Source organism: Drepanopeziza brunnea (genome assembly GCF_022702325.1).
Source record: "Drepanopeziza brunnea f. sp. 'multigermtubi' strain 214-2 chromosome Unknown ctg11, whole genome shotgun sequence".
NCBI classification, from domain to species: Eukaryota; Fungi; Ascomycota; class Leotiomycetes; order Helotiales; family Drepanopezizaceae; genus Drepanopeziza; species Drepanopeziza brunnea.
In genome coordinates this window covers 2,037,909-2,053,399 of record NW_027094074.1, presented here as the reverse complement: position 1 = coordinate 2,053,399, position 15,491 = coordinate 2,037,909, and the positions used below count along the sequence as shown (strand labels likewise).

At 51.1% G+C, this 15,491-nt stretch overlaps 3 protein-coding genes across 3 annotated transcripts; 2 read left to right on the top strand and 1 right to left on the bottom strand.

The window, feature by feature from the left end:
* Positions 1 to 1,764: 1,764 nt before the first annotated feature.
* Positions 1,765 to 3,763, top strand: L3040_006708 (uncharacterized protein; the record flags this gene model as incomplete). Its single annotated transcript, XM_007292275.1, has 5 exons — positions 1,765 to 2,410; positions 2,500 to 2,677; positions 2,728 to 2,949; positions 3,050 to 3,345; positions 3,423 to 3,763. 5 exons carry the CDS (start codon positions 1,765 to 1,767, stop codon positions 3,761 to 3,763), a joined length of 1,683 nt encoding a protein of 560 aa, XP_007292337.1.
* A 2,888-nt stretch (positions 3,764 to 6,651) lies between these two features.
* L3040_006707 (uncharacterized protein) lies at positions 6,652 to 11,801 on the bottom strand (the record flags this gene model as incomplete). The annotated part of the gene is made up of 6 exons (XM_007292274.2): positions 6,652 to 7,520; positions 7,568 to 8,049; positions 8,181 to 8,652; positions 8,761 to 10,398; positions 10,480 to 11,636; positions 11,683 to 11,801. The coding sequence occupies 6 exons, from the start codon at positions 11,799 to 11,801 to the stop codon at positions 6,652 to 6,654; spliced, it is 4,737 nt and encodes a 1,578-aa protein (XP_007292336.2).
* Positions 11,802 to 13,481: 1,680 nt separating this feature from the next.
* L3040_006706 (uncharacterized protein) lies at positions 13,482 to 15,302 on the top strand (the record flags this gene model as incomplete). Its single annotated transcript, XM_007292273.2, has 1 exon — positions 13,482 to 15,302. The coding sequence occupies one exon, from the start codon at positions 13,482 to 13,484 to the stop codon at positions 15,300 to 15,302; it is 1,821 nt and encodes a 606-aa protein (XP_007292335.2).
* Positions 15,303 to 15,491: the final 189 nt, after the last annotated feature.

Below are 15,491 nucleotides of genomic sequence, written 5' to 3'. Positions count from 1 at the left end.
ATGTAGGTATATCTTGGGTCCTCCACCCATCCCGCCCGCTGCCACGTTTGCGCAGTTTCACCCTCGCCATCGCCCCTGCGCGCAAACGATTAACATGTTGCTTTCGCAATCGACTCGTTCGCAGCAGGGATCAAAGGCTCGTGGCGGCTTCGACACCCAGTCTTTTGTGCCTTCGTCATCCTTTCGCCAGCACTTGCCGACCTCTCTCTACGTACAGTCCTGTACGCAAGCCAGCAGCATTTTCTGCTTAACGAAACCACGTCTGATATACACACGGCTCAGCCACATAGCCCCCGTGTCTGCCCAAGGAATTTCAAAGCTGTATTCCTCTGTCCTCGCCTCCAGACGGAAAGAGGCACCGATCGGCCCCTTGCATAGTGTGCAATATCGGTATCGTATTGATGTGCTGGCAAGGTTGGCAGCATCACAGCTTGGCTTCAGGCGAAAATTTATCGCGACAATTTTGGCCTTTTCGATGTCGGGACTTGATGTAGATTCCGGAGGTTTTTGAGGCACCTAATGTTGTGAGAAGTCTGTGAGGAAGGACGATGTGAATAATAAAAAGAGGTAAAAAGTGAAAAGACTTCTTTGCTATCTGGAGAGGCTGGGACGCCAGGAGCTGAAAGGTCGGCTGTTGCACCCATTACTGGCTCGATCGTAGTGCACGAATTCTCTTCTGTTTCGATTAATGAGATCATACTCATAGAACAGAGGGTGGGTAAAACTGTTTGTGTGGTTCTGCTTGTATGGTAGGTGCTGGGATGTTTCCTTTGTTTGGGAGAATTTCTCTGGGAAAATTCTCTTTGGGAAAAGGAAAAGAGCTCTGGAGCATGGAGCTAGAGAGCTTGAGGCCCGCGTTACGTAAGCCGCCCCTCCTCGAAACCACAACACCAAACCCGATCCTGAAATTTACTCACAATGTCTATCCAGACGACCTCCTACTAAACTCACTGCTCTTTATGACATAGAGCCATCGCCCCGGCTGTCTGCTGCAGAAGAAGCCCAAGAGGAGTCGTGGAGATATGGACATGTAAAACCTCGCATCTCCTCTTATATACGCCACCATGATACCTATCCTTCTATATATATCTTCTTTAAGATTGTTTACGGAGTAAAATGGCTCTTGGCTTTACTGGCATTCTGGCTCTGTACGAGTAGCGCTGAAAAAAAAAGCAAGCGGCTGACCATGGGCGTGTATATTTCGGATAGACCGATAGGCCACAAGCAACACCAAGCATCCTTCAAGAAGAAAGCCGAGTTTGGATCTGCAGCTATGAGCTGCTTTGTTCAGCGCTTCGACAGTTGCTTCCTTTCTACGGGGTAGGCTTGAGATTAAGTGGATTTCTATTTGTTTTCCGAGCTGCCAATATTATTATTATTATTATTCTTTGTTCGCATGGTCATATGTTGGATGTTTTCCATCCAATATGTTGTTATCTTGTGGAGGTCAAGATAAAAAACATTCTGTTGATTATCATCCCAACGCAGATGCAATTTTATATCGATATGGCTTCGTTTCATTTTCAATTTCATTTCGTTTCCCGATCGTATGGCGTCGGCCTCGCCATGTTGGCAAATCTTGGAGAAGTCAAATCCGACCGAGGATGAGCTTATCTTCAACTTCCTAATTCTTATATCAGAGTTGGAAAAGCTCTCCATTAGCCTGACCCTGAATCCTGTCGGGACCCTGTGCTTAAATAGTGCTCGAAAGGACCCTTCCTGTGTGGTAATGTGCACCTCATTGGACTTTTTCGCCGTTCGGATATGGCAATCGCACAGGAGAAGTCCCTCGGGAAAGGAGACATCACCTCGGTTCAGTACAACCTGAGCGACAAGGACGATATAGGCAGCACGAATGACATCGATCGACTCCATCGATCCCTCAATAATCGCCAGGTCCAATGGATAGCTATCGGCGGCTCCATTGGGACCGCCCTTTTCGTCAGCATCGCTTGGGGACTTACTGCCGGTGGCCCTGGATCACTCCTCCTCGCCTTCATTTTCTACAGCTGCGTTGTTGGCTGCATTAACAGTGGTATCGCCGAGATGACTGTCTATATGCCAGTCTCTGGGTCCTTTATTCGCTATGCTGGAAAGTGGGTTGATGATGCCTTTGGCTTTATGGCTGGGTGGAACTTCTTCCTCTACGAAGCCATCTTGATCCCGTTTGAGATATCGTCACTGTGTCTTGTTTTGAAGTTCTGGAGAGACGATATCCCGATATGGGCCGTCTGTCTCGGTTGCATTGTTATTTACGGGCTCATTAACGTCTTTGCTGTCAAACTGTACGGTGATGCTGAGTTTTGGCTCTCTTCTGGGAAGATCATCTTACTCTTGATCATGTTCTGCTTCACTTTCGTGACTATGGTTGGTCTTAACCCAAAGCACGATGCCTACGGTTTCCGTTATTGTAAGTCGAATTTAATGAGGGCCTGTTATTCTTGAATCATTCTTGGCTCAGTCTCCTAGATTTAGAGAAGCGGTTGCTAACATGATCAGGGAAAAACCCCGGTGCCTTTGCAGAAAGCATGACAACAGGCTCATTGGGACGACTTCATGGCTTTCTAGGGTCTCTCAACGCAGCCGCCGTAACTATTTGTGGCCCGGAATATATTGCCATGGTCTCTGGAGAGGCGATCTACCCAAGAGTCACCATCAAGCAGGCTTTCAAGACAGTGTAATTCCTCCTGTACTACACACATTTCCGTAGCTAACACAAACAAACAGCTATTGGCGTTTCGGATGCTTCTTCGTATTGGGGGCGCTCTGCGTCGGAGTTGTCGTTCCATACAACGACTCCAAGCTTCTCAACATCCTCAATACCGAGGGGACGTCATCCGGCGCATCTTCGCCGTACATCATTGCAATGGCCAACCTGGGTGTCGACGGGCTTCCTCATTTAGTGAACGCACTGCTCGCCACGAGTGTCTTCTCCGCAGGAAATACATAGTACGTTTGCCAAACCGTCATTTCCCGTCTTGGTAAATGTTTCTCGGGACTGCTATTCAGCCATGTATAAATCAGCAACTGCTGATCCCTTTACTCCTAGCATCTACATGGCTACCCGCTCCCTCTATAGTCTATCCATCCAAGGTCAAGCGCCAAAATTCCTCCGCGCCACCACCAAGTCCGGCGTGCCGTGGTCCTGCTTCTGCGTCACCATGATCTTCCCCTTCCTGAGCTTTTTGCAAGTCAGCAGCAGTTCCGCCCAAGCTATCCGCTGGCTCACCAACCTGGTCACCGCGTCCCAAGTCCTCAACTACGTTATCATCGGCATAACATACATGTGTTTCTACCGAGCTCTCAAAGCCCAAGGGGTCGACCGGCGAACGCTGCCATACCGAGGTAACACGTTTTTCCACTTCCTCCCCCCGCTCCGCAAATCCCCTTCTCACAATCCTGCTAAAAACGTTTACGTACAGGATGGTGCCAACCCTACGTCAACATCTTCGGCACGTCCTTCGCCTTCGCCGTCTTGTTCCTGCAGAGCTACTCCGTCTTCCTGCCCGGCCACTGGAGCCTCGGAACCTTCTTCACCTACTACACCATGATCTTCACCTGCATCGTCCTCTTCGCGGGCTGGAAGCTGGCCAAGAAGACGAGGTTCATGCGCCCTGAGGAGGCCGATCTGGTGTGGGACAAGCCGCTCATTGACGCGTACGAAGCCGGCATCGATCCGCCGAAGGGGCTCTGGGAGGACATCTGGACGGGAACCCGGACGCTGTTCGGAATGAAGCATGCTCAAAAGGGGGATGCAGTCTAGAAATTTCAACTCTAGAAATTACAACTCTAGAAATTACAACTCTAGAAATTACAACTCTAGAAATTACAACTCTAGAAACTACAACTATTACAGCTCCTTTGCGAGCAAGCAACAGAAAAAGAAAGCTGCTGGACGAGCTCTAGGAAAGGGAAGAAAGCCACCGTAGGCTGTCGCAGCTACTTTCAAGAAAAAGAGGTGTACGAAGGAAAATTCTGCTCGGGAAGGCGAATGAATATCTATCTATCATTTGAATTTTGACGCTACCTTCCAAAGCCCATGCTTAATCAGTACAAGCCTTCTCTCGACCCCGGCAAAAGCAAGCCTCTGAAAAAACGCGACGTGTAATAACCAAGGAATCCTCAAAACAAGGAATATTATAAAAAAAAAAACCCCGTTTTTCGACGGGCGTGAATTGATTTTTGAGATTGTTGGTAGATATGACGAGCGACCTGAGGCGCTTCCTCGCAGACCTTGCGCTATTACATAGGGTAAGAGGAGACCGACCTTATAGTTGATGGCTTCAGATCAATCAATGGTTATCAGGAGGAGGAGTTAGCAAGAACTTGAAAAGCTGTGTGGAGAAATAAGTAGCGAGCTTTTGGAAGCGTGGAGGTCTGATGGTTTGTGATGCGCGAGTTGAAAAGAATATATATATATATAAAAGGAGAGAAAAAAGGCAAGCGTCAAAACATGAAGGAGATTGTAGGAGCGGAAGAAAAAGAACCTGGCGTGTTGTCACAATCATGTTACCTTAAAGGTGTTTTTTTAACCTTTTTTTTTTTACCAAACCAAACCGTGAAAAAGAAAGCGAAAGCCATAATCAGATTGCTCGTATACTCCGTATCGATATCCCCTATTTAGCATCTTCTCCGCAAGAACGAAATCGATTAAAACCAGTTCGTTTACAAATCGATCTCTGCAATATGAAAACCTTATTATTCTAGGATCGATTGTAAGATTGACTATTGATCAGTATCGGTATCACGAGTATACGATAAGAAATATGGAAAAAAAAATATATACATAAATATATATATATATAAGGGTATGATATGTATTCGTAAAGCCTGTCAAAGGAAAATCATTCTCGCCAAGGGAAGGGCTTCTTATATGCTAGTGCCAAGGCCGGCGTACCTCGCGTAGCCACGCGTGACCTTCGACACCTACGCCCTACATCTTTCATGTTCATATCGACATTCCCACATCCAGAATGTACGCATCGCTCTCCTCTCGGATCCCCACAAGACGTGTTCACAGGCGCGTCCCGCTCCTCCATCACGACCTCGAGCTTCTCCTTTTCGGCTTCTAGATCTTGAACGCCGACGACTTCCTTGGGAGAAGCCGGGGTGTCGTTGACTTTCAAGTGAAAGTGGGCCGGACAGATTGGCCGTCATCAGCTGTGCTTCGGTGTGGTCGTCTTCAACTTTTTTTGAGCAGCGGCCGATACGATCTCAGCCATCTGCTTTCTTGCTGGCTTCAGCATTACATTAGACTCGCTGTCCTGACGCGCGTGGATGTAGTCGTGGAGGTCTTTCTGGACATCCCGCATCTCGTACCTGTCGGGGTATCTATTATTGAGGATAAACTACGTGTCGATGATCAAGTGGAGTCATGAGGTCAGCCTGAATGACTCTTAGTGACCGGAAGGACTTTTGCAACGTCGCAAAAGATGCTCGTGAAGTCACTTCTTCAGATCATGAGTCTCTCCAGCCTTGCCCATCTCTGGAATGCTAGCGTGCACGATCGTGTTTCTGATAGCGCAGTTGGAGATGATCTGTAGAGTATCTCTCCAAGTCCGAAGCCGGTGGATGTGCAGACTGAGCCTACGGTGACATGGAGAGGGCATTGACTCGCATCGGCTTTTCCAGCGTTTGAATCGTTGCCAGATTGGACCCTCATTCCCAAAAGCTTTTGTGAGATCTCGGTCCAGTATGCCCTGGTGAGAGCTTCCCAGCCATAGATCTTCTTAGCTTCTGCCTCGCACCGGATCTTGTTGCAAAACTCCTGCGAAAGCGTCGCTACAGCGAGCGTAGAACGCAGTACGTTTGAAGATCCAGGATAGTTGAAATCATGAGATTGGCATCGTCCGTCCTAAGCAGGCTCAAACATGCCTTCATCTTGACGCTTTGTTCGAACATGCGGATGGATGCGATTGCAGTGGCTCGAACCTCTCGAGCATCACTTTACTCTGCCAAATCAAACCACTTCCAAACCCTCCAACAATTACCCCCGAAATTCTAAATTTCTCAATTTTTTTTTGACTATAAATCGCAATCTCATAAAACGAACCTCCAAAACGTACCAAGACAAAAGAGTGCCGATAATCTTTCACAAATCAATCAGATCAGATCAGATCAGATCAGATCAATCGCATCCTCGTGCTCGTGCTCGTGCTGGACAGGTAGAGTGACCCGTTCGTCGTCTCTCTCTTGACCGGTCGGGAGATTTTGTTTGGATTGAGTGCTGCCATCATCCTCCATCGTCGGGTTTTCCCCGCTCGCGCTTGATTGCCCAATCGCAATAAACCTATTGATTTGTTGGAGGTTTCCTCGAATTACCTGCCTAACGAGTTAGTCAGTTATGCTCTCTGATTATATACCTGGACGATTTAAAAGTAAAGGAACTATTTGCTTTTCGGGTGGGAAGGTTTAATATCATAGATACACTTTGCATCACCTCGTCGTCGAAAAGAGTTTAAAAGAGTGCCGGCCATAGACGTAGAATGATCATTAATTAATATATCTTCAAGTCAGGAGAGCATTAAAAGTCGAGAGGGGTATTTAAGTAGCTAACAAGGGTGGCGGTGGTGTTAGGAACATTAGACATTTAAGCGAACAATAGATGAGCTCTAGCTAGTATACAGTTGGCGAGCCAACTTTATTTTCTAATCACGACGACGCAGCAGCATTGCTCGCAGCCTTGGCAAAATCAAAATAGTAGAGATTCAGCCTGCTGCCGGCGCCGCAGAACTCGCTCGAGTTGCCGGGGCACTTCATGGAGCACTGGGTGTCGCTGACGTTGGCGGCGGGCGTGGCGCCCGCGTTGCCGGCGAAGTTGAGGGCGTTACCGCACCAGCACTCCCGGCCGTACTCGACGCCGGCGTACTTGTACTGGGCGCACACGGAGAGGCAGGTGGCGATGGTCATGGAGGTGCCGTTGTTGTAGAGCTGTAAGGGCAGCAGGCGGCCAGCGGAGGGCTCCGAGACGCAGGAGTAGTAGGTGAAGTTGGCGTTTCCTTGCGAAGTGACGGGGGGGCCGGTGTAGGTGGCTGGTTTGGAGGTAGTGGCTGTCGTGGAGGTTGAGAGGGTGGGGGAGGAGGAGGTGGTTGTGGGTGCACTGGACGGTGCTTGACTGGAGCTACTTGATACGGGCCGCGATGAAGTTGATGCCGGGGTAGAGCTTGATACTGGCGCTGGAGTGAATGTTGGCGCGACGCTAGAGGAGCTCGACGTGTTGATGACGACTGAAGATATCGACGAGCTGATCGCTGAGGAACTCGATAAGCTGCTGATGACCGAAGATACCGATGAGCTGATGACCGAGGACTCCGAAGATGTGCTGACAGAGCTGGCTGTGCTAGAAATCGAAGACAATGTTGGAGCAACAGAGCTACTCGAGGAAGAAGCGCCCAGTGCGTAGAGTTGAAGTCTGACACCTGCACCACAAAAGGTCGTCTTATCCCCTGGGCACAAGAACGAACAATCTGCTTGGTTAGTAGCCCTGACACTACCAGCTCCCAAGGTGTTACCACAATAGCCTGTGAACTATTAGCCTCGTCTAGGAAACATCGGACACGGGACTTACACTCTCGTCCATACTCCACGCCAAACATCAAGTAGGGAGTGCAGAAGGCTGCGCAGGATTCCAGAGTCATCGAGTCATTAGCATACGTCTTAGCTGACAAAGCTCGGCCGGTGGTCGACTCGGTCCAGCATCCTTGGGATGTGTATTGGCCAACGACCTGTCTTATTTGAGGACCAGTTGGACTGGGAGTGGCACTTGGGCTCGAAGATATGCTAGAAATTCCAACCGAAGATGATCCTGTGATACTCGCAGAACTTGAGAATGGGCCGCTAGACGATCCAGTAATGCTAGCGGAAGAAGTTCCAGATGATATCGACACCGAGACTGAACTCGAAACGCTTCCAGTCAAGCTGCTAGACACTCCTGAGGAAACAGAATTGCTCATAGACGAAGATACAGTGAATGGCCTGCTGGAGGAAGACGAAGAAGACGAAGCAGCGGTGTTCATCTGGTAGACATTGAGTCTGCTACCTGCGCCACAGCTAGAAGTCGAGGAGTCAGCAAATGCATAGACTTTCGGTATTTCGGCAGAATTCTCTGCTAATGAGGCACTGGAAAAGTGCTCATAGGATACTGAAAAGGCAGGCAATGGCCATCGCCCTGTTGTACTCACTACTCGGTGGCATTGTCCTTGCAGACCATGTTACAGTCCGTGATGGCGGTAGGGACGGCGCCTGCTGAGAATGCATTACCGCACCAACATTCTTGGGCGTACTCCAAACCAGCGTAGATATAATTGCTAGCTGCACAAGCAGAAACGCAGCTCGCCACGGTCCTGGTATTCATGGTCATTCCAAAGGGCAAGGCTCGTGCATCTGTAGCCTCAGTGTAGCATCCAACGCTGGTGTATCCAAGAACACCGGGATTCGTGAAAGGTCCGCCTGTAGGAGCAGGTACAGCTGTGGTCGTGGCCGTGACCGAGGAGCTTGGATTAGCTACTGCGGACCCGTTCAACGCGAACAAGGAGATGTAACTTCCGCCTGCACCTGCGCCGACCCCGTTACCTCCACAAATCTGATTAATGTCTCCTGAGCAAGCAAAGTTGCAATTTCCTTCTACCACTTGGAGATTTGGGATAGTTGGACCTGAAAGACTGAGGTCAGTAATTTGTTCGCTTAGTTATGTCACGTGAGTAGTCTCAAGTGCAAGAAAATAAAGGCAGAGAGAGTATGGCTATGGCCCGGTGAACTTACCTCCCCAGCATTCACGGGTGTATTGTGTTCCGCAGTAGGTGAAGCCGGCTGCATTACAGGCTGTAATGCACATGGCATTGGTCATGGTAGCTGAAGCACCAAGTTGTTTCTGAAGTTGACGGCCCGGGTTGCTCTCCTTGAAGCAGCCAGTATACCTGTACGTGCCCAGACCGTTGGACTGTAAGGGAGGGGCTTGCTCCGCGACAGCCGTGCATGCGAATCCAATATCGTGTTTGCCGAAGTTGGGATCATTCAAGTTCATGGTCCAATGTGCTACGCCGGAGTAAGGATCCGTGTTCCATTGCGTCTTTGGAACTGAGCAGTACAAAGTGGCGATTGCGTTCTCTCCCGGCGCGAGAGTTGTTCCCTCAGCAAGGTCGGCTTGGTTGTTTGCTCCGATGATACCGGCAACACCGAAAGGAGGCTTTGAGACTGTGAGGGAAAGTCTCGCACCATCGGTTGTAGCGTTGTTGGTGACGCGCATCCTGAGCGATCGCGTAGTATTCTCGGTAACATTGCCGAATGTGAAGTTCCTGGCCGCGTCAAAAGTGACCCATCCCAGTCCATCCGGGGTTTGGAACTCGATGAGGGCAGAGGGCGCAGAGCCAGCCGTAGCGACAACATCGAAGATCTTGGTTCCGCCGTCTGAAGTCACCCTCACGTAAGCACCAAAATTACCAGTTTTAGAGCTATCAAAGTTGACGTTGACACTGGCTCCTGAGTTCCCAGGGATAGTAGTTGGCAGGTTAGAGAAAGTGAATGGTCCTGCTTGAGGGCTGGCAGCTGTGCCATTGGGAGCGATGAAAGGACCGGCTTCCGAAACGATCGAGTATTCCATCTTCGAGATCGTCAAATCAGCATCTCCCAAGTTGGTGAAGAGCAGGGTTTGGTCCACTCCACCAACTTGGCCTCCAACAACTACACTGTCAAAAGCCAGGGTAGCGGGGCTGATCTGGAGCAAAGGGCTTGCACTTTGTCCTGTACCGCGGAGAGTTACGGGGGTGTTGGTACTGTAACCTGCCACGCCGTTTGTCGTAGCGATGCATACATCAGATGAAAGTACACCGACAGTTTTAGGGTTGAAGACGGTACTAAAGCTGAAGCTGGCCCCGGCCGCATAGTTGCCGGGAACATTGGGTAATCCACTGACGATGAAGTTGGGATCTCCAGAGAGTGTGATATTGGAAATCGTGACGGCAATATTGGCCTTGCAAGTGACGGTCTGCGAGGCGGTGGCATTGTTAAGACTCGAAGAGCCAAATTGCACAGGCGAAGTACAGTTAATCGGCAAGTTGACAGGTGACCCGAAGCCGTACACATAACCATTGGTAGTTCCTATATATGCCCTACCGTCTCCAAAAACTGGCCGGGTAAATTTGGTAACACTATCGATGTTGAACGAGTTGATCATTGTCAATAGTCCGTTCTGGGGAACGGCGTTGTAGATTCTCAAATTCGCTCCTCTGACATCGCTGATCCAGAGCAAGCCAGTACCAGCTTGTCCGTTGAGAGATGTTGTGGTTCCATGTCCAGTTCCGAGGATAGCAGCATTGTTGGTTGGGCTGTCTGCTACCTTTGCGAAAGAAGGAACACCAGCGCTGCAAGTAAACTTGAAGACGTGGGTGGGGTAATTAATGACTGTGCTGGTTAGTTTTTGCTCGAGAATGAATCAAAAGCAGCTGTGGCATGATCCCGGGGGGGGGGGTCTGGGATCCTCACCACTGATGTAGATGTATCCACCTTCAAGAGGATAGACACCTGCTCCAGCGTACACAGAGTTTTCGTTCTGATAAACCTGGATGATCTTATCCAGCTTGTTGGCACCATTTTGATATCCTCCCAGATCGTCCAGATTTAACCAGTATGTCTTTCCAGATTTTCCGGTAACAACGCCAATGCGCTTCACATCGCCGCAAGAGAACTGGCTAGGCAGAAGCTCGAGGGGGGTGGTTCCGAGATCTTTGTCTGCACCATCCAACTGTGTCTTTTCCCAGGGCATGAAGAAGTCTACAATTGTGAGACTGCCATCCGCGTTGATCGTCATGTGCACTGCAGCTTGTTCTAGCGCAGTGGGCGGGTTGCGGCCATTCACGGGAATCGTGCTGAGCTGCGAGGCATATCCGTTCCCAGAAGCGAAGAACATAGAGCCTGCATCGTCAGAGGCTATACCTCCTCCGGACATCCAGATTCCACCTCCCTTCGTTTGAGCATCGACACCCAGACCCTCCGTGGCGTAACTTTCGACAACGGCTCCGGTCGTCTTATCCCAGCCCATGATCCATCCAGTGAAATTGTACTGGACGCAGTGAGATGCGAATCCGGCATAGATGTATTGTCCGGAATGAAGGAGCGCTGGGCGCTGGTGGTGGATTCCTCCAGTGAAACTTCTGATCTGGTTGTTTCTGGCCACGGTTCCCTCGAGGTTGACCGGGAAGCCTGCTCGTTCGCTAAGATCGTCGACACTGATTGCGTGGAGATAGTATCGGCCAGCTGGTCTTCCTTGCGCTACATTGAGCGTCGTCTGATCAATATATGTCTTTGAAGTCAGGTACAGTGTATCGGTGCCCGGGTCGATCACCCCCGTCGCCGTGACACCAATATGGGGGTTGATATCAACACAACCTTCGAGGTCTGCTGTGAGGAAAGGAACACCCAAGTTCCTTGATGAAACGATAGCGCCCGTCTTCGCATTTAACTTGTACAGATTGTTCTGTGTTGTAGCCACGAAAAGATACTGGATGCCGTCGGAGGGAGTGTAGACGAGGGGCTGAGAGAATATCTGTTCTGGTACGCCACCGTAAGCACCCGGCAGCGCGGACTTGAAGAGCTGTCCGAACTGAGAAGATCCAACGACCGAGGGGTCCATAGCATGATTACTATTCTGTTAGTCCGAGTTCCTCGACTGGTGATGACCGAGCTCACGTCTGATATCCAGTCCTGGAGTTATCACCACCCCAGGTAATGGTATCGGTGGAAGCGAGTGAAGCGACATGGCTCACCATGACGGCGAGGAACAAGGGCAAAAAGAGGGTAGGAGACATGATGGCCGACATTCTTCCTGCCTGCACTGAGTCTCAAGAAGCAGTGGGAGTCGAGGTAACAAGGAGTGTGAAGGCTACAAAGAGCACGATTAGACAGTGGGGGGAGGAGGTCACTATGGCTATGTGGATGGAAGGTCAAGTGAAGGAAGAAGAGATCGGCTCTTAAGTATCGACCACGAAGTTGGAGATTGACCCACTGTGACTGAACTAATTGGAGGGCTGATGACGAGCAGCCTCTATCGTGCCTCCCGCCCGAAAAGCCTTAGGTCTGACCCGTCGCGCCTCCGGGTGAGTGATACGCGATGGAGATTGATGGAGCAAAGAAGAGCTCGCCATTGGCCCGACCGGGCTTGGATGCAAAAGTAACGGGTATCTCCAGGGCCAATTTGGTTGAAGCTTGGCACCTACCCTGCAGATGCAGATGCAGATGCAGATCCAGGGGCATGGCCATACGTATAGTAGTAGTAGCTACTGCCACGGCCACGGGAAACAAGCCTCCTTGGCTAAGCTTGTCCCGTCCCATATCCTCGATTCATCACGACCCCCGACACCTTTCTTCGTCTGATTTCCCTTCCCTCGCAGGCGCTCGCAGGCCGGTGGGAAGTAGGAAAACAGGGGCCAGAGCAAAACAAGAGCAGAACCAGATCCCATCGGAATCATCAGATCTGGTGATACGCCCCGATTCATGACCGGCGCCGCACTTGCTCCGCCTGCCCCCTTATATTCTTTCTGTGCGCTGTAGCCCTATCACCCATGGCCCTTCGGCCTTGGGACTGGACGACAGCGCCGCGCCGGGAGTTGTGGATCCTCGCTAGGACCGGTGGTGATAAGTAGAAAATCAATACGTAGACAATCATACGTAGAACTTGATTGAACAGTCGATCATCAATCCCGAAGATATTCCGAAGGAATTGGGCGATGAATCATGCTGAACAACCTGAATGTGCGCGTTCATCCACATTTTCAGACTCATCGATTGCAGCCGTCAACGGTGTGACAGGCAAGAAGAGGTTCGGGACCTGCGACTCGGGTACCGCAATTGTTGGGAGCGTGCATGCAGTAATCGTTGTTGGCGCTATCCAGTCTACTGGGCTGGCTATCATTTTTGATGGACTGCTTCTGCAGGTGAAATGAGCCCTTGATACCGATGAGACCTTGTACTCCGTAAACAATTCTATCAGAACTTGAGGTCTCGGGAGATGGGTCGGTCATGTATCCGATTCAATATTGGGCGGGATCATCACGGGACCATGCATCTGCTAGGTCATGACCGACGGATCGAGTTCACCCTCGGCTGGGGAAATGTTGTTTAGATGGGCGAGAATCGAACCGAGACGGAAGCAGCTTGGAAATTGATAGTCCACGAAAGTCGATGTAGGTATTTATCCTGACCACATATCTGTCATATGCAAGAGGTTCCTTCAAATGGCATCTCGGAAAATATTCCCTCAATGGACAAGTCATCCCCGATAAGACTCTTATCGGTGCTTAGTCACCAGCGAAAAAGTTCGTTCGCTTGCAGAGACTTTAGCTTCGCCTCTGGACCGTGGAAGGTGCTCACCACCACCAAGAGCATACAGACAGGTCCAACCCAATTCTCTCCAATTCCTCTCCATGCTCTCTCTTTGCACCACCGTCAGACGCAACCCGCTCCTGTTACGAAACCTCATCACCGTCACGATGGAGTCGACACGGAACAATCCCGCCAGACGGCATCCAGGCAGAGGCAAAGGCAGAGGCCGAGGAGGAATGATGTCCACGAATGCAGCTCCCCGAACGGCTCCTGCGCCTCCACTCCGAGTGTCGACGCCTCCTCTCACAGCTCCCGTCCCCCTTGACACTCCTCGATTCGCAGATCTCGCAGAGGGAAAGCTCCTCCATCCAATCCTGCTGCAGACCATCACCCAGGATCTCAAGTTCGACCACATGATGCCCGTGCAGGCGGCGACCCTACACGAGCTACTTGCGAACAGAATCGACTGTCTGGCGCAGGCCAAGACTGGCACAGGAAAGACTATTGCCTTTCTCCTGCCTGCTATCCAAACCCTGATCAATAAGAACCGCAAACCTGGCTCCGGCATCTCCCTGCTGGTCATCTCCCCGACCCGGGAGCTGGCCATGCAGATCGCCAAAGAAGCCACCGCCCTCCTCAAACGCCTCCCCCAATACAAAGTCAGCTTCGCAATTGGAGGAACCAATAAGACCACGGAGGAGAAGAGCATCCTGAGGGGCTGTGATATACTGATCGCGACTCCAGGTCGTCTCTACGATCATCTGAGCGACGAACGCATTGTAGATGCCTTCAGCAACCTTGATACCCTCGTCCTCGACGAAGCCGATCGCCTTCTTGATATGGGATTTATGAACGACTTGAAGAAAATTATCCAGTGCCTCCCAGACAAAGCTGCCACCCAAAGACAAGGCATGCTCTTCTCCGCCACTATCGCACCCCATGTTGAGAAAGTCGCCCATCTTGTGCTATCTAAGGACTACAAGTTCATCTCCACCATCCCGGAAGGAGACGTCAACACACATGAGCGGGTCCCGCAGGAGTTGATCGTCGTTCCGGCCTTCTCAGATGTAGCAGCCGCTCTCGTCGGTTCGCTGCGCGCGGAAATTAAGCTCAGCGGCCCAGAGACCTTCAAAGGAATCGTCTTTGCCCCAACCGCCGCTCTCGTTGATTTCTACGGCGAGATCCTCCAGAACCTGTCCGACATGCCAGAAGTCAGCGTACTACACTCCCGTGTTAGCCAAAGCAAGCGCACAAGCGTCACAGACGCTTTCCGCGGAGCCAAGAATGGGATTCTCGTTGCTACAGACGTCGTGGCCCGTGGCATGGACTTCCCGTTAGTCACCAACGTCATCCAAGTCGGAGTGCCTTCCGACAAGGAGTCCTACATCCATCGCCTTGGGCGCACTGCCCGTGCCGGCGCCGAGGGCCGCGGCACATTCATCATCACCGAAGCCGAGACGTTCTTCTCAAAGTGGAACTTGAAGGATATCACGTTCAACCATAGCCCGGCCGATCTGACATCTAAGTCCGAGGTTCTCTCCATCGCCGAGAAGAGAGAGAGCCACTCGAAGACGTACCAGGCGTGGATGGGATACTACAAGAACCACATCAAGGGCCTGAAGTGGGATAATGAGGAGCTGGTCAGACAGGCGAATCAATTTGCGCGCGACGGAATGGGAAGCCCCGACGTGCCTGGTGTCGCGAAGAGTACCATCGGTAAGATGGGGTTGAAGGGTGTCAAGGGGCTGAATATCGTGCCTGACCCGCCGCGGGTTCCCAGAGCAGGCGGTGGGGGGCGTGGGGGAGGAGAGGGCCGCTCGGGTGGAAGAGGAGGCCGTGGAAATGCTGCGCCGGATACGCGGCCACAAGAGCCAGTCTTCGATGGTGGCTTCGGATCTGGCTTTGGCGCCGGACGAGGGGGCCGAGGAGGCCGAGGAGGTGGGAGAGGTGGCGGCCGCGGTGGTGCCAGAACGGGTGGATTTAATTAAGCGCCAGCAGCCTAAGTGATCCGGCTGAGACAAAGGTTCCAGCACAGATTTGGATCCCGGCATTGTACAATAGATAGACGGGGTAGCAGAGAGTGTGCCGTGAAGGCATGCAGAGAGACTGTACGATGTTTTGCCTGGGCGGTTTACATTTGGGATAGGGATTGTATGGAGAGATACTTGATACCCATA